At 35.5% G+C, this 22852-nt stretch overlaps 5 protein-coding genes across 6 annotated transcripts; all 5 read right to left on the bottom strand.

Moving 5' to 3' along the window:
* Positions 1-469: 469 nt before the first annotated feature.
* LOC114381509 (bifunctional aspartate aminotransferase and glutamate/aspartate-prephenate aminotransferase-like) lies at positions 470-4985 on the bottom strand. Its single transcript, XM_028340784.1, has 10 exons — positions 4670-4985; positions 4342-4588; positions 4135-4228; positions 3929-4032; positions 2871-3119; positions 2675-2788; positions 2350-2433; positions 1610-1780; positions 1400-1513; positions 470-830 (listed from the first exon to the last, which is right to left on the bottom strand). The coding sequence occupies exons 1-10, from the start codon at positions 4771-4773 to the stop codon at positions 687-689; spliced, it is 1425 nt and encodes a 474-aa protein (XP_028196585.1). The 5' UTR covers positions 4774-4985; the 3' UTR covers positions 470-686.
* A 1014-nt stretch (positions 4986-5999) lies between these two features.
* LOC114381810 (bifunctional aspartate aminotransferase and glutamate/aspartate-prephenate aminotransferase-like) lies at positions 6000-9679 on the bottom strand. Of its 2 annotated transcripts, XM_028341028.1 has the most exons (11): positions 9347-9679; positions 9031-9274; positions 8821-8914; positions 8610-8713; positions 8005-8095; positions 7847-7914; positions 7650-7763; positions 7347-7430; positions 6778-6948; positions 6571-6684; positions 6000-6376 (listed from the first exon to the last, which is right to left on the bottom strand). In XM_028341028.1, the coding sequence occupies exons 1-11, from the start codon at positions 9448-9450 to the stop codon at positions 6236-6238; spliced, it is 1329 nt and encodes a 442-aa protein (XP_028196829.1). In that variant the 5' UTR covers positions 9451-9679; the 3' UTR covers positions 6000-6235. The 2 variants fall into 2 exon arrangements, with proteins under 2 accessions (XP_028196829.1, XP_028196828.1); XM_028341027.1 differs by having other exon boundaries at positions 7847-8095; positions 9347-9678.
* A 1356-nt stretch (positions 9680-11035) lies between these two features.
* On the bottom strand, positions 11036-14136 carry LOC114381811 (trafficking protein particle complex subunit 12-like). The gene is made up of 2 exons (XM_028341029.1): positions 12889-14136; positions 11036-11603 (listed from the first exon to the last, which is right to left on the bottom strand). The coding sequence occupies exon 1, from the start codon at positions 13973-13975 to the stop codon at positions 12890-12892; it is 1086 nt and encodes a 361-aa protein (XP_028196830.1). The 5' UTR covers positions 13976-14136; the 3' UTR covers positions 11036-11603; position 12889.
* A 1215-nt stretch (positions 14137-15351) lies between these two features.
* On the bottom strand, positions 15352-16919 carry LOC114381901 (heavy metal-associated isoprenylated plant protein 23-like). The gene is made up of 2 exons (XM_028341126.1): positions 16494-16919; positions 15352-15984 (listed from the first exon to the last, which is right to left on the bottom strand). Exons 1-2 carry the CDS (start codon positions 16654-16656, stop codon positions 15680-15682), a joined length of 468 nt encoding a protein of 155 aa, XP_028196927.1. The 5' UTR covers positions 16657-16919; the 3' UTR covers positions 15352-15679.
* A 2006-nt stretch (positions 16920-18925) lies between these two features.
* On the bottom strand, positions 18926-22829 carry LOC114381180 (aspartic proteinase-like protein 1). Its single transcript, XM_028340372.1, has 10 exons — positions 22160-22829; positions 21948-22086; positions 21106-21344; positions 20760-20987; positions 20517-20655; positions 20283-20353; positions 20057-20156; positions 19877-19937; positions 19701-19772; positions 18926-19497 (listed from the first exon to the last, which is right to left on the bottom strand). The coding sequence occupies exons 1-10, from the start codon at positions 22441-22443 to the stop codon at positions 19265-19267; spliced, it is 1566 nt and encodes a 521-aa protein (XP_028196173.1). The 5' UTR covers positions 22444-22829; the 3' UTR covers positions 18926-19264.
* Between the last annotated feature and the right edge of the window lie 23 nt (positions 22830-22852).

Here is a 22852-nt window from a genome sequence, read left to right as displayed (position 1 = left end):
ATTTTTTTAAAGATTTTAAGTGTTAACAAAATTAAATAATTTTTTTTAAAGTAAGTTGAAACACCACACACACATAATATATAAGAAGCACGTTGCTCTTCCACTACCAGGATATATTTTTTTTAAGTTGTTAATCATAATGCTTTCTTCCTTCCAGTTAACATTAATTGCCGACAAGTGCGTAACTTTTGGTCTATTTTGTTCTATTTATCAAAGTCACAACATAACATTTGATCTTACTTAGTACTCCTATGAGAGATTCAAATCGCAAGTCACATACACGCACGCAGCTATGATATTTCGGAAAAAATACTCGAACAATAACCGATGACTCAGTTCATTACGGAGATAACATATGAAAAGCTAGATTTCCAACACTACTAGTAATGTTTAAACATACATGAGGCTATTGTATTTAGCTGTGACCACATGCAATGCATTCTTACCATTCTTCCTACCAAATAAATAATAAAAAAAAACGTATTTAATAGTATTTTTCAATGTATCAATTACTAATGTTTTCACTTTTCATGTAACACTTACTGTATAATTTAGTATTAAAAGGATTTATAGGAGGATATAGTAAGGGATTCATCATTACTCATTTTCGTGATATATAAACACTAATAAATTGCAAATAAAAAATAAAACACAATAAGTAGAAGAGAGCAATTAATTAGTATTAGTTAAACAAGTGCAGCAGAGCTAATTAGAGGGATAAGTGCTTTCTTAATCCTCTCCACGGCTGTCTTTAAATTGGTAAGGGATTCGGCATAAGAGATGCGGATGCAAGAATCATCTCCAAATGCACTCCCCGGCACCAAGGCAACCTGTTATGAGTAAAAAAAACAGCAAAACACCAAGTTATGCATGACTTAGGCTCATATACTCAACATCGACCCAAAAGTAAAACAACTAAAACTTAAACTTTAGACCCATCAACAACAACAAATTATTAACTATTAGTTTTTATAAAGTGAAGAGGTCTCATATGTTGTAAAAATTTCATGTATGTTGACAGAAAAGATCTACTACTATATCACTATCACATTTAAAATAAAATACTTTTCTTAAATTTTGTTTTAGACTTCACTCATGGATTGAGTTAACCCTGCATGTATTTAAGTTTGCACTACTTCCGGGCCAGCCCCTATTTTTGAACTTTCTATGCAAAGTAGTATCTAGATGATGATGATCAATGCTATATTGAAAAGCAACATGGATAAAGCCTTAAAGAGTAGCTTTCATATTTCAAGAAAGAGAAAATCCTTTCTGCCAATAATATTAAGTTCAATGACTACTTCTTAGAGAATATAGTGACGAAAATCAAGTCACTTAAATTTTTTCAAGTTGATAAAATAACACTAATAAAATCTTAAAGGACATTAAATGAGTATACCAGGCCCTTGTCCAGCAGGTATCGACAGAGGGAGTCAGAATTCTCAATTATACCGAACCCTTCAACTTCTCTTCCATAATAGGAGCTGAAATCAATGAATAGATAAAATGCTCCCTGAAAGTGACAAATAGAATAGTACATATTTTAAGAAAAGGAAGAAACTAAAAATAGAGAGAATAACTGTCAAGCAACAAGCTAATAAATTCGTACCTGTGGTTCAGATATTTTCACACCATCCATTTCTCTAAAGCTTTCAACCAAGAAATCCCTTCTTTCCCTGAAGGCTTTCACCATGGTTGAAACAGCTTCCCCACCAGCATAGCCTAGTCCTAATGCAGCAACTCCAGCTTTCTGAGATATACTACTTGCACCTGAAGTGAACTGTATTCAATAAAATGTGTTACATATTCTCAAATATCAATAGTTATAAGTTACAAGTTAGCTACAGTAGAGTATCAATAGTTATTAAAATAATCGGTTAGTTAGTTAGCTAAAAGAGCGGGGACTCGCTCCATCTTGTATCATTTGAGAGAACTATGCAAAAACTCAAAGATATAAGGTTAGTCTAATTAGAGAATAATGAAGGGAGAAGAGAGGGGGGAGAGGTCACGGGTTTGAATCCCTTCAATAGATAATTCTAACAAAACTAACATTTACCCATAAAAAATAAAAAAATAAACTAAGCAGAAACTCTTTTATTTTTTCTAATCCGGTTCCTAACAAGATGTGTCAGACATTATATGTTGCATATAACATAAATAGAAACACTAGTCCAACCATCTAAATGAAAGTTGGGAATTTTCTTAAAAAGTTCTCTCTCAAGTCTCAATTGCCAAATATGGTAAAACTTAAGCATCTAATTTAGATGTCTTGGAGGAAAAAGAAATCAAGAGAAGTTTGATATTGAGTTGTGCATAATTCACAAAAATGGAAATAAAAATTCATCATACCTGACTTTGAATCTTTCCGCATGCTGCAACAAAATGTTTTGTACCAGCAATGTACCCAAGCCGCCAACCAGTCATTGCAAATGTCTACAATAACACAATTGAAAACAATCGTAAGACAGACTTGAGGCTTTCTACATTGTCAAAACATACAAACATTCTAAAAATACAGATTTGGACTGAGTAGAAAACAAAAACAAGGGATTAACAACAGTACAACACAATTACACAAACACCAACATGCCTTAAAGAAAATTTATACTAACTAGAAATTACATTTTATCAATAAGACTGTAAGAGCTCATAGCATTACAGAATACAGACCAACCTTGGAAAATCCATTCACAGTTAGAGTTCGGTCCCACATTCCAGGTAAAGATGCAAAGCTTGTATGAGTTGCTGGTGCGTAAATTATGTGTTCATATATTTCATCAGAGAGAACCTGTATAAAACAGCCTTAGAGATTTTTGAAAGGAATTATCATTGAGAAAACACATTCTAGCATCATGGATGTATGTATGTACCAGAAGCCTGGGGTGCTTTGCAACAATTTGGGCTATCTCTTCAAGTAATTTCTTAGAGTAGACAGATCCTGTTGGGTTACACGGTGAACAAAGAATAAGTAGTCTTGATCTTTCGGTAAGATTGGCTTCGAGCAGTTTGGGATCTAAAAGAAAATTATTAGATATATGGCTTGGAAGAATCACAGGTGTTGCATCAGCCAATCTTGCCATTTCCGGATAACTCGTATAGAATGGAGCTGGAATAATAACCTGAAACATTCACAGCACAAGGTAAATGAAAACGACCACAGCTAGCAAAAGGATATATAACAAGTTTTCTAAAACCACAAAAAATTCAATTTTATAAATGGAAACAGGTGCACAATATTGAGTAAGTTTTTATTTGCATAATGGTAAGAACAAATCTTGCTGGACCTGGAATACATGATAATCATATTTAGTAAGTAAAACCAGAGAAATAAAGCATGGAGGATGTAGAAGTAAGAAAATGAATACCCAGTTGCACAATTTTTTGAGAAAAAGAAGCCATGTCAATAAGTTCGCACTGATTAGAGAATGATATGAATTACAATTTGCAAGTATGTGCAAACATACAAGAAGAAAGAATCAAAAGGAGAGCACTTCTGAAGCAGCTTATGCTATTGAACTCAATTTTTTTCTCCTCCTATTGGCAGCAGATAGCAGAGATTTTAAATCCATTTGAAAATTTTCTTACTTCTAAATGAATTAGCAGCATAAGTGTTTATTTGGGTTCACGTTGACTTCTACAATATCATTAATATTTCTATATGATTTTAGATAAATGTTCACCTGTTGGGTTTCACAATAAAAAATTTATTTTGAATTGAAACAAGTATAAGTAACTTTGGTATTGAATCAAAAAAATTATATTGATCGAGTTTTAGTATTAACTTGTTTTTAGAATAAAAAATCCAAACATAAATCACATCATTTTAAAATAAATTTAACCAAAATCAATTATATTCAAAATGAATTCCGTAAATGCTCACCCAAACACACACCAAGTAATTCTAAATGCTTATGGTAGAATATGATACCTCATCTCCTGGGGAACAAACTGCAAGCACTGCTTGAACAACACTCTGCTTAGCTCCATTACTGACCACAATCTCATCAGGAGTGTATGTAATTTCATTCTCCTCTGCAGAAATAGTCCTGTCACATTGTTAAACTCCTACTCTCACATAATAATAATAACAAAAATGAAAAGTATACTGATGAAGTATCTAAATTCTGAAGTAACCTTTTAGCTTGTGACATATTGCTTGGCGCAATTCTAATGTTCCAGCATTAGGGGTATATCTTGTGTAACCTTCACGAATTGCATTCATTCCAGCCTACCATCCCCATACATGACATGTCATGGTCATAAATCCAAGATACTCACAAAAAGAAAGGAATAAACACTTCTACTGACAACTTAACAAAGGGAAATTTACAAAGAATTCACCTCAGCTATAACAGCGGGTGTGTCAAAATCAGGTTCTCCAGCAGCTAAGCGAATAACGGGAACTCCAGATTGTAAAAGAGCAGTGGCATGATCACTTATGGCTACAGTTTTGGAAGGCTTCACAGCATTAACTCTGTGGCTCAAAGAAATATCAACGTCTGTGTCATCAAAATCACTCTTAGTCGTCATTGCCTTTACCACCACTACCCTTTTGTTCATCTCAACGTGAATTCCTTTCTGTGTGGCTCTACAAAGGCAATATATAAGCATTAACAACAATAAAGTGATATGCTGAAGCGAAATGAAACACGGGAGTCGAAATCATCACCTGAGATGAAGAGTGGATAGGGATGGAAAAGCACAACGAGAAATGGAATATTGGTCTCCGAAGGTGATCGTGGAGATGGTGGCGGTAAGTAGTACACTGGCCATGGAAATCACAAGGGTGCAATACTTACGTTGGATAGGTAAATGAGAGGAAGCAATGCAATGCAATGCAATGCAATGCAATGCAACGTTCAAACAACAAGAAGAGATAAAGGAATTGATGGGGTTGGTGGCAGAGAGTTAGTTGGTGCGTGCTAAAGTGCAACGTATCAGTGGAAAGAAGCAAAGCTAAGGTGAACTTCTCTTTTTCTTGGAGTCTTTGGAAACGTGAACAAATAATAGTTTCTTGTTTGTGTTGGTCAACAATGTCGAATTCAACTTAAGGAACGTAGACGAAGAATGTTAAAACTTAAATATATAAAAATAAAGTGGAGTAGTACGTGTAGGTAGGTAGAGTTAGTGCACTGGGTCAGTGTAATGGCATTTGAGAAAATATCAATACTATACTTCATGGTTTTAAATAGCATTCCCCAGCCGCAATTATGATTGCATTGTCATTTGTCAAGATATTCTGGTCATCATAACTAATCACAATTGTGACTGCATCAAATTTTCCTGTAATGTAATTTCTGACTGTAATTTAAAATCATGTTATATTTTTATTTAATCACAAATTATTATGTATTTTTTTTCAGATGATGCATAAAAATTAAACTTGTAGTGTGTTAAAAAAACAATTTTTTTAGAAAGCTTTAAAAAAATAATCTCAGAATGTGCTAACCAGCTGCACTTCTAAGCATTCACGATTTTGGTCTTGGTGCAAGTCACCTCCACACTCCAGTCTCAGCATGCAAAAATTGTTCTTTCTTTTGTGCACATTTTGGGCTTGAGACGAGAAGAACAAGAATATATTGGAAGTGAATGATATGCTTTAAATTATTGATCATGAATGATTCGAAATTTCTGTCTAGAAAAAGAATGTTATTTATACCTTATATTTTGTTTCCTAACACAAATATATACTTGAGTGAACAGTTAGAGAATGGCAGGGTAGTAGAGATATGAGCTGATTCAGGTACAATGATTGGATTGTGATCCACGATCATAATTTTACATCAACCAGAAACACGCGAACAATTTGCAAATATCAATTTGCAGACTTGCAGTAGATTCAACAGGAATAAGCCAACTAAAATACTGAGATCTTTTTGCAGCAGGAAAATGCCAGACTTTTGTTGTAATCATTAGCCTCTCAAGGCCTCAACTATGTAATAGAATTTTGACGCTGTCAGTGTCAGGTTTTGAAACCTTACAGATCGATGAATAAGAAGTGAACCAAACACACCTTATTTACTAAATAAAGAATTGAATGCATTTTAGGTTTACAAGATACTAAATGCATTCATTTCATCATTTAATATTTACTTTATAACATATTAAGAATATCTGTAAGAAAATATAATAAGAGGATGCCAATTGCCACATTACTCATTTTCATAGTAAACATACTACATACTGCAACTAAAAAGTAAAACATAAGAAGAAGAGAGAACACAATTGCCATTAATTAAACAAGCGCAGAAGAGCTTAGAGGGATAAGTGCTTTCTTAATTCTCTCAACGGCTGTTTTTAAAGTAGTAAGGGATTCTGCAAAAGAGATGCGGATGCAAGTATCATCTCCAAATGCACTCCCCGGCACCAAGGCAACCTGTTGTGGGTCAAAGCATCAAAACAGCAAGTTATGACTTTGAACTTTTTAGATGATGATGATCAATGCTTTATTGAAAAGTAACATGGATGAATTTTTTAGAGAATGTGGTGGGGGGAAAAATCACTTAAAATATTTCCGCTGATAAATATCAGATTATCACTAAAATCCTAAAGGCTATTAAATGAGTATACCAGGCCCTTGTCCAGCAGGTATCGACAGAGGGAGTCAGAATTCTCAATTACACCGAACCCTTCGGCTTCTCTTCCATAATAAGAGCTGAAATCAAGGAATACATAAAATCCCCCCTGAAAGTGAAAAGAATGGTATATATTTCAAGAAAAAAGGAAGAAACTAAAAATAGAGAGGTTAACGATCAAAAAAGGATAATAAGTTCACACCTGTGGTTCACATATTTTCACACCATCCATTTCTCTAAAGCTTTCAACCAAGAAATCCCTTCTTTCCCTGAAAGCTTTCACCATGGTAGAAACAGCTTCCCCACCTGCATAGCCTAGTCCCAATGCAGCAACCCCAGCTTTCTGAGATATACTACTTGCCCCTGAAGTAAACTGTGTTCAATCAAATGTGTTAGATATCCCCAAATATCATTAGTTAAGAGTTAGCTATAGTAGAGTATCAATAGTTTAGTTAGAATTATCCGTTAGTTAAAAAGGGTGAAAGGATAAATAGGAGGACGGGGTAGAAGAGTGGGGACTCAGTCTTGTATCATTTGAGAGAACTAATCTCCTTGTTCTTAAAATACAATCTTTCTTTTCTTCTCGTATTTTTCTAATCTGGTTCTCAACTAGTCCAACCCTCCAAATGAATGGTGGAAATTTTCTTAGAAAGTTTCCTCTTAATTGCAACATATGGTAAAACTTAAATATCTATTATGTATTGGAGCAAAAGGAAATAAAAACTTCAGTTGTGCATAAACAAAAAAATGGAAACGGAAAATACAGCATACCTGGCTTTGAATCTTTTCACATGCAGCAACAAAATGTTTTGGACCAGCAATATACCCAAGCCGCCAACCAGTCATTGCAAATGTCTACAAGAACACAGTTGAAAACCATCATAATTCAGACCCGAGGCTTTCTACATTGCCATAATTTACAAGACATTCTAGGAAATACAGAATTTACATCGAGATTAAAACAAAAACAAGGGATTAACAACACAAACACCAGCATGCCCAAAAGAAAATTTGTAGTAATTAGAATTTACACTATCACTAAGAGCACATATCATGATATCCCTACAGACCAACCTTGGAAAGTCCATTCACAATTAGAGTTCTGTCCCACATTCCCGGTAACGATGCAAAGCTTGTATGAGTTGCCGGTGCATAAATTATGTGTTCATAATTTTCATCAGAGAGAACCTGTATAAAACAGCCTTAGAGATTTTTGAAAGGATCTATCATTGAGAAGAACACATGCAGGCATCATGGATGTATGTCTGTACCAGAAGCCTGGGGTGCTTTGCTACAATTTGGGCTATCTCTTCAAGTAATTTCTTCGAGTAGACAGATCCTGTGGGGTTACACGGTGAACAAAGAATAAGCAGTCTGGATCTTTCGGTAAGGTTGGCTTCAAGCAGTTTGGAATCCAAAAGAAAGTTACTAGATATGTGGCTTGGAAGAATCACAGGTGTTGCATGAGCCAATCTTGCCATTTCTGGGTAACTCACATAGAATGGAGCTGGAATAATAACCTGAAGCATTCACAGCACAAGGTAAATGAAAACGACCACAGCTTGCAAAAGGATAAATAGCATCTATGTAATAAGTTTTCCAAAACCACAAAAATAGCTGGAGTAAATTTTTGTTTGAATAATGGTAAGAGAAAAGCTTGCTGGACCTGGAATATATGATAATCATATTGACCAAGTAAAACAGAGAAACAAAACATGTAGGATAAAAGTATCATAGAAGTTTGGAAATGAATGCCCAGTCGCAGAATTTTTTGAACAAAAGAAGCCATGTCTAATTCAGACTGATTACAGAATGATATTATTACAATTTGCAAGTATGTGATCTCATACAAGAAGAAGGCATCAAAAGGAGAGCACTTCTGAAGCTACATATGTTATTTAACTCAATTTTATTCTCTTCCTATTGGCAGCAAAAAAAATTAAATGCATTGGACAATTTTCTTTGACTTTAAAATGACTTAGTAGCATAAGCAAATTTAAATGATTATGGTAGAGTATAAAAACTGTTTCATGCCTCATCCCCTGGGGAACAAACTGCAAGCACTGCTTGAACAATACTTTGCTTGGCTCCATTACTGACCACAATCTGATCAGGAGAATACGTAATTCCATTCTCCTCTGCAGAAACAGTCCTGACACATTGTCAAACTCCCAATCTCACATAATATAAGAATAAAAAAAAAATCAAAAATCAAACACGTGAAGCATCAGCATTCTGAAGTAACCTTTTAGCTTATGACAAATTGCTTGGCGCAATTCTAATGTTCCAGCATTGGGGGTATATCTCGTGTAACCTTCACGAATTGCATTCATCCCAGCCTAGCATCCCCATACATGTCATGACATGATCATGAATTCTTGATACATATAAAAAGAAAAGGGACAAAAAAGAAAGAAGAATAAACACTTGTATTGACAATTTAGAAAGAACTCACCTCAGCTATAGCACCAGGTGTGTCGAAATCAGATTCTCCGAAAAATAGGCGAATAACGGGAACTCCAGCTTGTAAAAGAGCAGTGGCATGATCACATATGGATAGAGTTTTGGAAAGTTTCACAGCATTAACTCTGTGGCTCAAAGAAATGTCAACGTCTGAGTCATCAAAATCACTATTAGTCTTTGCCTTTACCACCATAACCGTTCTGTTCAGCTCAACGTGTTTTCCTTTGTGCATGGCTCTACAGAGGCAATACAAGCATTAGCAACAAGTGATGCTGAAGCTGGAAGACACAAAGGAATTGAAGTCTCACCTGAGAGGAAGAGTGGATAGGGATGGAACCACGCAACGAGAAATGGAATATTGGTCTCCAAACATGACTCTGGAGATGGCAGCGTTATGTAGTGCATTGGCCATGGTAAAAGAAAACCTATGCAACGTTCAAACACCAAGATGTAGGGGAAGATTGTGTTGGGGGTATGGAGTTGACTAAGTGAATTGCAAGTAGTGAAAAGAAACAAAGCTAAACGGAACTTGTCTCAAACACCGATGTAAGGACTTCTTTGTAAGGCATGTCCTGACCCTGATGAATGCATTGGTTAAGAAAGAACGAAAAAAAAAGTCATCAAAAATGCAATTTTAAGCGCTCCAATAAAAAAAAAAATCTCTTTTTAATTCTTTTTAAGTTAGCATTTGCCTTAAAAAAAAGGAGAACTTGTCTCTTTCTTCAAGTCTCTGTCTCTAACGTAAACTAATAATTTCTTGTTTGTGTTGGGTAACAATGTCCAATTGAGCTTCACGAACGTATATGGTGAACGTTAGGTAGTATTTTAAAAAAAAATCGGTGCACGCTGTGTCAATGTTAGTTTATTTTTTAAGATAATCTCAGAATGTGCCAACCTGCTCATAACTGTATTCATAATTTTGGTCATGGTGCAAGTGACCTCCACTTTACATGTAAAAATTGTTGATTTTTTTTGTTCTCCTTTCGGGCTTGAGAAGATAAGAACAAAACTATTTGGAAGTGAAACACGCTGTTTTAAAATATTGATCATGATTGATTCAAAATTTATACGTTATATATTTTTTTCCTAACTCGTAAGTATACTTGAGTGACTAGTTAGAGAATGGCAGGTAGAGATATGAGATTCGGATACAATAATTGAGAACGAACATAATTTTACATAATTGAATTGAAAAACAAACAAACCCGATAGCTTCACGTACTTCGTTTCCAAGTTGTATAATCAATTAAATTATTAGTATCCTACTCGGCAGACTAAGTTATGGATGCGAAGGATGAGAACAATAATTAAAAAGCATATCTATTGATCGTCGGTGATTTAAATAATTGTATTTCACTACCATAACTCTTATCAAGATTTTAAAGGTTATATTTCCGGGAAGGAAGGTCCACGACAACGAAAAATAGAGTTTTTTTTTTTTTTATCAAAGACTGAGTTCAGGGGTTTATAATAACCCAGGCATCATATTCAATCACCTTCACAAAAAATAATAATAATAAAATAAACTGAGTTAAGTTGGAGAGATACATTACGTTTTTTTTAGTCTTATTTATTCACTAATTTCTCTCGCTTCTATATGGACAACTTTTTTTTGTTACTGGACTATTTGGACAGCATTTTTCACTTCAAAGAAAGATCCCCCATCCCTCTATCTTATTTAGTTATTTTTCTTCTTAAACAGTCAAACTATTTCACTTTATTATTACTTATTTGTTTCATTACAGGCATCTATCATAAAGGCAATCTTACTCGGGTCAAAATCAGACATTGAATGTACTATTCCAACAGAAATTCAAACCTATTTCGGGACTTTGTGCGGGACAAGTACCTTGTGCTATATGTCTATATCTAATTCACGTTAATACCATTTTGACTTTATTATAAACCACTCTATTCGACTCTAACCAAATGACCAAATCCATTCTTCAAGACACAGACAATAGCCTAAACAGTATACATTGAATCAAATGAGAACATACGAAAAATTGCAGCTCCTTGTAGTCAAACAAATCATCAGTTGCTAAGGATTACATTTTTATGTCACTGTCTACCAATCATATTCAATAAACAGAAGCGAGGTCCAATGAGGAAATAAAAGCTATATGCAAATAGTACCAATTTGCAGACTTGCAGTATAGTCAACAGGAATAAGCCAACTAAAATACTGAGATCTTCCTTTTTTGTAGCAGGATACTGTAATAAAGAAACCAACGCTAAAACATTGCAATGCCCTTTATGATGAATTTAATGAATGTAATGCAAGAGTTTTGTTATAATCATTAGCCTCTCAATTGTATACAATTTTGACACTGTCGGGTTTTGAAAGCTTACAGATGAACAAGATGTGAACCAAACACCTACTTATTTTTGTCCATATTTGTACCTCTTCACCAGGCATGGCCAGCAGTGTGCACAAGACCCAGAATGAACTTGCTGTCTAATGGTTGATCATCAATTACCTTCCTAGTTCATGCTGGCGAGTTGCATTTTCTAGGTGTTTTAAGCACAAACTAAAGTAACAAACACACCGAGTCTCCACTAATTCTGCATATAAATAGATCAACAAGAGAACAGTAATTCTATATAAGAAATATATCTTCCAAATGTCTCAAAATATTTCTTCAGATTGATTTCCCTGGCAACTTCTACATATTTTACAACAATTATCTTCTAGCCAAAAAGTAAGAGTAAAGAATCTCACAGCTTTCACAACTTAGAATTAAAAAATGCAAGCACAATCCTTCCTCCTCCCCTCTTCAACAAAACATAAAATCGACCACCATTTTTGTCTTGCAAGAAGAGAAACGTATTTTTTTCTCACAACTAAGTCCTAGCAGGTTAATAGCACTACCATTCACAAAAATAAAAACAAGGTGCACCAATACTGAACGTATCAGAAAATACAGAGTTTTCCATCTTCCAAGTGCATCTCCAAAGCAATTAAAAGCATATTACAAATAAAGACTCATATTTTCAAATCAAATCATCAATCCAAAGATGTGACTTGGTCTAACAGGATCACACAAGAGAGACAAGAAGTAATTTAGCATTGAAGCCAACCCATGATGCCCATCATAACCAGAAGTCACCTATTTGCAGCATGAAAGTTTCACCCACAAGACAATAACCACAAATCAAAACAAAAGACTCCATGGAGTTAAATATCCAAAGGCCCCCTTCCTAGCTCTCACATTGTAGAAGCCTTAACCTCATACGAACTAACAGACAGATTCAGGAATCCATGATACTCAGAAATCTTGATATTTTACAGCTGAGACAGTTATTTTGCATCCCTCGTGACAAACCGAAAGGAAAAATCAAGTGGAATCAAACTTATATTAGGCTAAGAGAGTAAGCATAGGATAAGATATAAGAGAAGATATTGCACAATCCACCCGCAGCTCAGTACAGCATGCTTCAAGTACATTGAGATTCAATGAATGACTAATGAACATCTAATTCCATCAATACGACACGTAGACAGACAGGCAAAAGAAGTTATTGAAAGGTATACAAACCAAGAAAAGTAGCATCGTATCCTATAAATTAAACAAAACAGAACTTAGATGCAGTTTCTTAAGTACTTTTGATGCTGTTCTCCAATCAGAAGTAGAGTTTCACCTCGATGATTCGCATAATAAAGGTTTGCATTAACGATCAACATAAATTACTGAGATAAAACTTCAACTCTGATTGGAAAACACCACCAAAAGCACCTATGAAACTGTGTTTAAGTTTTGTATAATGAAAAAAAACACAAATTGGTGATTACATTAGAAGGAACACCAGTTACAATCAAAATGTAAAAAAGAAAAAAGTAACTACCTACCTCATGTACGAGTACAAGATGCATCAAAATCATCAGGTGCAACACGAGCAATCCAGCTACTAAGCGTTCTCTTAACATCAGAGTGATTAACATACGCCAACTCATACATACTACACAAATTGACAACAAGCGTCTCATTGAGAGCCACAGTGGGAACTCTCTCAAGCGCACTCTCCAACACCTTAATAGAATCCGACAAGTCCCTCAGATACATCAAACACAGAGCCTTGTTGTTCACTGCCACAACATCCGCACTGTCCCTCTCAATGCACTCCTCGTACTCCCTCACCGCAGACACATAATCCTTCCCAACCAAATACACCAACGCCTTGTTCCTATTCACAAGGTTCCTGAACTCAACCTCACTCAATGAACCATTATTACTCTTCCCCAATTCCTCCACCTTCAAGAACGAAATTTTCGCACCCTCCAAGTCCCCAATCTGCAACTGCATATACCCAAGCTGCGAAACCAGCAAAGGGTCAGAACAATCGCGAGAGAGAAGCTCCTTCATCAAGCTTAAGCACACACCAAACTCTTTCTGACTCAAATGGTTCCCTATGATGCAATTCACGACAAAAACCTCTCTTTTACGCCACAGATTAAGGGAGACACCGAGGTTGTTCTGTTTCTCCTTTTCATTAATCTTTCCACGCACGAAATCGAGAAGAATGTAGAAGCGATCCATGCCTTGCTGACGTTGCCCTAATTTGATGGGAATTAGGGCGTGTACCCAGCGGAGGGAGAAAGGGACCATGGATCCAATCCGATTGGGGTAGATTTTGGGGTAGGTTTCGTAGCGGTAGTGGGAACTGTGGAGGTCTTCGAGGGAATCGAGTTCCGCGGAGGCTTCGTTGAAACGACGTAGTTTTGTGAAGGCGAGGGCGTTGAAAGCGAGGTAGGTGAGGTGGTCGTGGGGCTTGTGGAGGAGAGAGAGAGCGCGGGCGCGTGAGACCTTGTCGATGATGGAACGCCAAGCGCCGCGACTCGCGAGCTCTTCCAGGGAGCTCATGTCGTGGCACGCGTCGTCGATTTGGTCCGAGAGAGGGTGTGTTTCAGAATCGGAGATTGAAGATTCCGATTCCATTGCAACGCCGGTGGACGGAACTGAGACAAGTGATGCCGGAGAAGTGACACGGATCTCGCCGGAGTCAGCGAAAAATAGTAAACACTGCAAAGAGCAAAGAGCAAGCGTTGATTGGGTTTAGCTGGTCCAGCAAGATTTTAGGCCCGTAAAGGAATAATTATGTTGTAAAATCTCTTTATGAAAGGTAAAGTTGAAAAAATAATAATAAAACATATAAATGAAAGTAGACAAGTGATAAGTTAATCTCGGAAAGAACGAAAATTTTTATATTACCATTGAATTTAATGTGTGTAAAAAATATCACAATTATGTTTAAGAGTATAATTTAATGATAAATTAATTTTGGAATTATAATGATTCTAAACAAATAATCTCACGAGATATTTTAATATTTTTTTATAACACTTTTTTTATTAGAATCGATAAAGTTTTTCGTATGTTAATTCACATATTAAATGGGTTTTTTTTTTTTTTTACAAACACGCTAAATGGTTGAGGTTATCTTAATGTTTGACCAAACATGCTATTTATCTAGCTTACAGTTTAATATATACAACAATTGATGAATGTAAATTAATTGTGGAATCACTTTTCTCATGATAAAAATAATTATACTAAATTTTACAACTAATTTACTTTTAAAATAAAAATATCTAAATATAAATCATCTTATTTCAAAATCGATTTTATAAAATATTTTTGCTATTATTCGCTCAAACAAACCCTTAACGTTGGATTGAGAAACACTTTTGCTTGGGAAATAAAAAGGCAGTTTAAAATATATAAAAAAAATCCTTCATAATTAAAAACACTTAAACACAGTATATTTAATAATTCTCAAATTTATCCTAAAAAAACTCAAATTTAAAAGTCTTTGTTCTTGCCTGAAATAGGAAAGTTCCTGTTTGCTTTGAGCAATGAAACGCAGCATTAGAATTAATTAACCATACTGAACAATAGAAAATGTTCAAATATGGTTCATGTGTTGTGTTGATATATAATTGATATTATAACCATTATTTTCATGAATTCATCCACAATTAGTAAGAGCATGTTTGGGGAAATCTGTTTGAAATATATGCTGCAACAAACGATCATTGACACATTAATTCCAAAGCATCAACGACTAGAGAAAGAACAATTTGTGCCATCAAAGAAAAAGTCCATTCAAGTTGGTGTCAACTGATTTCCAAATACAAACACGCCCTAATAATATGTTCATAAAGATTATTGTAGTTCGCTCTCCTCCGAAATGCAAATTTGTACGTGTTTCTATGGTTCAACTTGTCAGACATATAGGGTTCGGTTTGCCTATAGCGCCATGCAACAAAGAAAGCCACAATTCATACGTAAACAGTCTGAAAGAACAACATAGCTCATCAAATCAAAGGTTGCCTCCCTAAACAAGTAACAACCAAACCCAATTTCAGGTTCCAATCGTCAAGACTACACACTACAAAACTACCACACATTACGGTTCAGGAGTCAGGTCAGGACCATTATTGAAGCAAAGTTTAGGAAAAGGATCACAAACAAGCACGTCTCTTCACATTACTACACGCTATACCAAAACAAAAATACCTTAAAATAAAGCAAACTATATATATTTAAAACTTGAAAATTTACAGTGCCGTGCGAAAAACAGTAAAACACCACTACTTTTAATTTATTTGTCTCATAATAATCTTCTGTCTAGTCCAGTGTCTACATGATAGAACATGCATTTGGGTTTTCATCACTGAACATGGTGGTGTATGGATCTGCATATGCTGTTGTCACTGTTCCAATGGTGACAGAAGAGTTGTCCACTCTCCTCACATATCCCGGAGGAGCTTTCTTGTCATAAGCTTGAACAGCATATGGATTAGCCACCATGTTGAATGGCACGTAAGGCCAAATCTCAGCCTTCTTCCCTGTTGACTTGGCCTTCTTTAAGACCTTGTTTGGTTCCACATAACCGGTTACTGTCACTTTCTGCTGCTTCCTGTTTATCTCCACCGATTTTACTCCTGCACTTCACCACCATTTTTTAGTTTCACCACCCTCATGTTACATGTTATATGTATAACACTCTGATACTTTTAACATATTATTTATTATTATTAGTTAAAATTTATTAAAAACTGTTCCAAGAAAAGATTTTTTAGGATTTGAAGTTTTCTATCTAGATATGAGAGTGTGTAATTTGTCTTATCTTTTAGGTTTAATATAAGTTATATAATAATGTAGATTACACACTCTCATGTTTTTCATAATCAACCTCAAATCCTAAAATTTTTTTCTAGAACAACAACAATAAATTATAAGTGAAACTTATAAAATAAAAAGTGATGCCTACCAAACATTTTTTGTGATTCTCAACAAATTTCTAACATATAGCATATTGTACTTAAAGAAGATGTTTGTTAAAACTTAGAAGAATGTTGTATTAGCATTTTTTATATATTATTATAATTATAATATGGCACTACTCACATGGAAGCTGAGTAAGAATAAAATGGAGGAAAACGTAACTTACCATCTAATGAAGAGAGAGCTTTCTTAACCTTGAGCACACAGCCGTCACAATCCATCATCACCTTCAGCTCTACGGTCTGTAATTGCTTCTTGTTCTTGTTCTTGTGTTGGTGGTTTCCATTGCCACTTCCAATTAAATCAGACAAATAATCTCCAACCCCCATTAACTTTTGTGTATTACCACTTGCCAATAAAAGTAATTAAGTTGGGAAGTTCTTGAGTAGAGGATATCAGATGGGTTTGAACCATTGATGGAGTGAACGTAGGAGATGAATTTATATAGTTAGAGAGAAAGCAAGGTCCAAAACCAAAAGAAGTTACAAGGAACTTTCTTGAAAAACAGAAACAGATTCCTTACTTACCTTCTAATGATCCAAACACCAATGCTGCTCTTTGAAGAACTTTTTTTTACTTACCTTGAGATATTTTTACCACGCAGCAGGCTAACTAACTTAATTATTTATAGGCTTTTTCACCATTCAGATTCAATGATATGAATGGATGGGTATAGTGGGCCCTACCTACGCCACTAAACAAGAACCTTAAAACGGGTTATAACTTCTTAATGGAGAAAATTTTTACGTGGGGTTCAAGAAAGTTAGATAAGAAGGAACGCGTTCCTGTATCACCTTTTCTTTCGCAAATATAAATAGTAAGAATTAATGGTACTGCTTGCGGTTCAGTTGACACTTGACAAAGTTATTTATTTGATATGTAAAAAGAAATGGACATATCAAATGACAGCTAATGAGAACTCTCTTATTGAAGAGCAATAATTTATTGAGGACGAAAGTGAAAGACTGAAAGCAGCTGCCACCGATTCATATATCCAATCGAATGAACAACATAATGTGGAACAGATAATGACGGGGATTGTATTTGAAGTGCTGCAAGTACAAGCATTTAGCACCATTGACAAACTTAATTCTTCATATTGCAACGGCTATATATGAACCTTTTACCCTCCATTAAAATTTCCGTCAAATTAAAGCCAATAAACATCACACATATCTCTAAAGTTTATACTTTATAGTAAAGTTTAATTTGTGTTTTATATATATATATATATATATATATATATAACACTGCTTTGCAAAAAGAGAATAAGAAAGTTATCTATATATCAAGCTAAAATAAAATTCACAAAATCGCCACTTATACGTACATAGCCAGACTCATGAATCCAATTCAAACTCATTTTTAATTAAATTTCAGTCTTCTAAAAAAATTTCAATCGTCTCTCACTCTCATTTCGATACCCTTTGGTACACACATGTTGTAACAATACTCATAACACTTTCTTCTCATAAAATCTTTACACATTTAATTCTTTAAACAATTTCCTAAAAGTACTTGCTAATGTTATCTATAAAAGTATGAAGCATTATTTTGTGATGAGCAATTTCTTTTAGCTTAGTCACGAAGAAGTTGGAAGAGTCATGATCATCCCATACCAACAAGGCACAAACTACTTGACCTAATAAGCCTTTTTCCCTTCTTTTTGTGAACCTAAGCTAGTTACTTTTAATATATCCTGATGAAGAAACTCGGCAAGATTAATAAATAATAAGTCTCCTCTTTCAAAGTTATTTTCCCATATTGTTTGAATTTGGGATATTTGATTCTCAATGATATTTTGTCGGTACTAAAGCTAACATTTTAGCTTCTGATTCTAAGATATTTCTATAAAGGGAGCCAAAAGAAGCAATTTAAATCATTTAACTAACCCAGTACTACATAATCTTTTTGCAATTAGCAAAAGTGCTGAAAGCTCAGTTCCACTTTTAGAAAACAAAAGTAGAGTGATAAGGAAAAGATAAAAATAGGAAAATGCAACGAAAAGTGGATGAGAACAGAAGAGAAGCATGCATCAGAAAAGTGATTTTGATGTTTCACTTATCATTAATTAAGATAAACAATATATTATATTTTCTTAATTAAAAATTAGCATCTTAGGTACATATATTTTAGTAGTTCATTCTGTCATGAAAAACACGGACGGGTGTATCACCCAATACGATTACTAAACTAGAAATGCCCTTGATTATCAATATGATGATGCTCATGCACAAAAAGACAATGATTTCAAGATTTTTGGATAAATAAGCGCAGGGTTCTCTATTCTTCAGAGCATTTAAATGAACGTATTTGAAGGCAGCAAATGCAAATAGCTTTGCTCTTCACAGGAGGCTATTGGCTATTTAAAATTTCACTTTGACCTTTTTATAATTAATTTTGTCTCAATAATTCGCATGATAATTTGCATTAAAGGTTAGGTAATTTTATTTGTTACAGTATTGAAAAAATATCTGAGAAACATGGTTAAGTTTTGTTGTTATATCAAATACTACTATAAAATAGAAAAACCTACACTAGATTCAGAATTTATTTTATACAAAATATTTTAAAAATTAAATGTCATACTCCACACGATATTTCACAGTCCCCTAGAATTTCAAACAAAATCAACAAAGTTACATAAATTAGTTGACTGAAAAAATGAATTAAACTACAACGCAGTCAATGGATAACACCAGGCATATTAATTTACATAACCTACCAGACCAAAAGCGGGGTTAACAGATAATGGCCCAGTACATGTTAGTAATCTAACGTGCTGGCAATGTTAAAAAAAATAACAGCATCGGATGGTGTAAGATCTAAAATACTTACAAAGCTAGGAGGAGGACAAGATGGATACAGATTTGGATATACATGTAACGCTATCTAGACAGGCTAGTTGACATACATAAGAATAAGAACACGTCTGTCTCAGTAAAGGGCAGACACAAGTAGAAGTAGAAGAAACAAATAGCAGTGCCAATGTACCCGGCACGATGAAATCATCCGAGATGAAGCAGCCGAAGGTTTGTGGGGAGCTCTTCCAGCAACAGCTGGAGCAACTGCATGCCCATTCGTTCTTTGTTGCTCATCTGTAGGCAATGGGTTTGATGAAGTCTCATTTGGAGAAAGGGGCATCCTCTTGCCTAGACTCAGATCCTGACCTACAGATGCATGTGGACTGTATATAAGCAAAAGGAATAGAAAGGGAGATGGGAAGAACAGAGTTAAGGTAGAAAAAAGCCTTTGCCTCAAGCATCAGGCAAATGGTTAAGAGACCAAGAAGTCAGCTTCATTGCCTAAGTAGAATGATTAGAACTAAAGCTAAAATAAAATTAGCTATAAACTTAAAAGTACTATGACTCACAATTTGAGCGTGACCATGCTAGCTTCTTGTTTCCCCTATCAAATACCAAACGGTATCCTGTCATGAAGTTCTCTGCCAAAAGATTTTATTAGTTTTAAGATCAAAGTATCTTTTAATACCATATTCCAGAGTATCGATAACCAGTAGACTTTGATGAGGAAAACATGTAAACTTACGTCCAATTGTTCCCATATCTCCTTCAGTTGGCAATATGGCTAAACAAAATCCAATGACTCCCTGCACAGAAAGGATCGATCTACCTAATTTAGCTACAACTATTCTTATAATGAAGCCTCTTGTAACATCGTTAATTATATTTCAAAATTTTAGTCCAGGATCGCTTAATTCACACCCACCTCATTGCCATAGAATACAAACACGGGATCATAGACCACAAAACTGTTATTGTGTTGGAACATGAGAGTAAAGCTGGGAACTTTTGGCAAGTCTTGCGAACTGTCTCAAAAAAAAAAACTATATAAATAAAGGCATCAAAGGGACCAGAAAATTCTACCAATTAGGAAATCATGCACCAACACAAGAGCGAAGCAATACAGACAGAGATCTATCCAGAAAACTCACCTGGGAACATAACAATACTCCCAAGGAGATCCTTCAAAGCTAGATCTTGAACCATTTACTTGTTGATCAAACTATCACAAATAAAATCATATTAAAAGACCGAGAATAAATTTACAATAATGGAATTCAGAAAACAAAAGTACCACCTCAGCTATTGCTCCATACACATGGCCAGGAAGAAATGTAAAGACCGAGAAGAATTTTGCAAAAATGGGGTTCAGAAAACAAAAGTACCTCCTCAGTTATTGCTCCATACACATGGCCAGGAAGAAATGTAAATGACGTCCCACTATCCACCTGTGCTTTAAAACTTGTCATTTTAAGACAAGAATTCCCAATACAACATGACTCCACTCCAATAATGTAGATTGAACTGGCCAGGAAATTTATCATAATTACCATTGTGACACCATTTTGTAAAGTATTTTTTAGTGCAGTGAAACATTCTAAACTAATTTAAAGTACAGAATTTCATACTATAATCCATCCAAAGGCAAGAATGAAGTAGACTGTTGGCTGGTTGGTCCCTGGTCCCCAAAAAACATTCTACCAGAATCATCTTCATTAAAGCACAATGAAAAAGAATAGTGGATTAATCCTGATTTAGCAAGAAAACTTGGAACTGAACTCTCCCCAGGCCCCAAACCTAATAGGCCATCTGGAGCAACCCCATCCAAATAACCACCACTTTGCTTCATACCACACCTGCATTCAACAAAACTGACATCAGAGAAAAAACCAGGAAACTGGCTTTTTGTTAAAAAAAAAAAAACCATCAGGGTAATTAATGTTTAAGTAAAAAAGACAGGGCAGTCAGCCACACCCAAGAACAACTGGAGCCTGAACAGATGAGTTTGATAAAGTGCCGCCTGACTGAAGATGCAGTATGTCCTCAACTAACAATCCAGAACTCGACGTGTTCTCCGACAAGTAACTGACCATGTATGGACACTGCTGCTGGGAACTTTTACAATTGGAACCCTTATCACACAACTGATGACTGCAAGATAGATGCTTACTGGATAGCGACCGAGACGGACTATACTCATTCAGGTCTCTATCCTGCATAATAGATGCCCCATATGTGAAGGAGCACCTGCCAATCAATTACTGGAAATAAGTGCTAAACCTGTTATAGACTCTAAACCTCATTGAACCACTGCACCCAGAAAGATGCCACGTTTTGTGTTAGTGTCACATTACACTTAAATTAAAACCTTATCCAAATTAAGGATTTGCATTTCGCATGATTAACTATTTTTTAAACAATCAATAAAACAAGCTAATACAATCCGATGTTGTATTATTATTAGTTATTAAGACTACAACTTCCATAGTAGACTATAAAAACATTTTAGTTCCTGAAAGTACATAGCTTAGTCACATTAGTCCCCGAAACTAAGAAACTTCAAATAAGTCCCTGAAACTGCAATCCGCCAATCGCATTAATCCAAAGTTCAAAAAAAATGTGAATTAAATGATAATATTATCATATGTTTAGAGACCAAAATCTCAAGATGAAACAACTGGAAATTCCATGGACTTATTTTAAATATCCGTAGTTTCAAGAACTAATGTGACACCTCGTTATGCTTAATCATAGTTTACTCAGCATAGTAAGAGAAATCAAAGAAAGAAGAGATAGGTTCGGTATGATATTCATACCAGATTGGAATAGTAGCTCGATGACAATGGAGCGCACTGTACGCAATCACACGGAATCCAAAGAAGATCACTCCCTGCGTCCAACGCCACGAGAAACGAAGTACTCGGTGTTCCTATATCAATCCACGTGTAATGTAACCTAATCAACAGAGACGCATTATCAGATTCAAGCCGAAGAAGAGAGAGGAATTAGAGATTAGCATTATTATTACCAGCCGAAGTCGTTGCCGAGCGACATCGTTTTGCTGCCGTGAGAAGGAAACAGTAGCTGGTAGCGTGTGCCTCCGACTTTGATCTTGCGCCGGAGAATGTCGCCGGTGAGAAGCATCTGGTAGTAGCGCATGCTCCGCTGGTCCGGCCAGTAGCCGGTCGGAGGCCGAACCGGTTTCATTTCGTCGGCGAAGCGGTGAACGAGGCGCGCGGAAAAAGTGATCGGATACGGCATTGCGCGAGCCGTTAGCTCCAAAAGCAACAAAAGCAGCAACCGCCACTGCATCGAGATCGAGATCGAGATCTGGCGCACTGGCACTTGTTCCGATGACTCGTTGTAACTGATTTAAGTAACGATTAGTGTTAATTAGCGAAGTGAGCGTGCGCACTGCACAGTGTGCATCATCATCGTTATGGATCGTTTCGTTTCGTTTCGTTTCGTCCCTGTGTGGCTGAGTGAGTGGATAAAACAAACTAGTGCATTTTGTTAGGGGTGGAATTAGACTGTTACTAAGTGCTTAATTAATGGGGAAAGGAAACAATGCAGCGACGAAGCCAAACGTCACGCAACGGTGGCCCCACCGTGTCTTTACGTGCTTGAGAATAAAACGGGCTTTTATTGCCGGTGTCGATTTGTCTTTGCCACTGTGGGCTCCCCCACATCTATTTTCATTCCTTTCCTTTTACCAAACACA

Source organism: Glycine soja, chromosome 13 (genome assembly GCF_004193775.1).
Source record: "Glycine soja cultivar W05 chromosome 13, ASM419377v2, whole genome shotgun sequence".
In the NCBI taxonomy this organism is placed as follows: domain Eukaryota; kingdom Viridiplantae; phylum Streptophyta; class Magnoliopsida; order Fabales; family Fabaceae; genus Glycine; species Glycine soja.
The sequence above is the reverse complement of the archived record's forward strand: the minus strand, read 5'-3'. Positions and strand labels throughout refer to the sequence as shown.

Excerpts from the sequence above, each read along its gene's own strand:
- LOC114381509 (XM_028340784.1), bottom strand. The coding sequence starts at position 4,773 with ATGGCCAGTGTACTACTTACCGCCACCATCTCCACGATCACCTTCGGA. Across the intron at positions 4,033-4,134 it reads AATATGTCACAAGCTAAAAG|AGGAGAATGAAATTACATAC; the intron begins GTTACTTCAGAA and ends CTATTTCTGCAG. Across the intron at positions 3,120-3,928 it reads TTTGTTCCCCAGGAGATGAG|GTTATTATTCCAGCTCCATT; the intron begins GTATCATATTCT and ends TGAATGTTTCAG.
- LOC114381180 (XM_028340372.1), bottom strand. The coding sequence starts at position 22,443 with ATGCAGTGGCGGTTGCTGCTTTTGTTGCTTTTGGAGCTAACGGCTCGC. Across the intron at positions 20,656-20,759 it reads TTGCCTTTGGATGGATTATA|TTCAATCTACATTATTGGAG; the intron begins GTATGAAATTCT and ends TTTCCTGGCCAG. Across the intron at positions 20,157-20,282 it reads GAGTATTGTTATGTTCCCAG|TTCGCAAGACTTGCCAAAAG; the intron begins GTGAGTTTTCTG and ends TTTTTGAGACAG.
- LOC114381901 (XM_028341126.1), bottom strand. The coding sequence starts at position 16,656 with ATGGGGGTTGGAGATTATTTGTCTGATTTAATTGGAAGTGGCAATGGA. Across the intron at positions 15,985-16,493 it reads AGCTCTCTCTTCATTAGATG|GAGTAAAATCGGTGGAGATA; the intron begins GTAAGTTACGTT and ends GGTGAAGTGCAG.
- LOC114381811 (XM_028341029.1), bottom strand. The coding sequence starts at position 13,975 with ATGGAATCGGAATCTTCAATCTCCGATTCTGAAACACACCCTCTCTCG.
- LOC114381810 (XM_028341027.1), bottom strand. The coding sequence starts at position 9,450 with ATGGCCAATGCACTACATAACGCTGCCATCTCCAGAGTCATGTTTGGA. Across the intron at positions 7,764-7,846 it reads CAAAGCACCCCAGGCTTCTG|GTTCTCTCTGATGAAAATTA; the intron begins GTACAGACATAC and ends TGTTTTATACAG. Across the intron at positions 6,377-6,570 it reads ACCTGCTGGACAAGGGCCTG|GTTGCCTTGGTGCCGGGGAG; the intron begins GTATACTCATTT and ends GACCCACAACAG.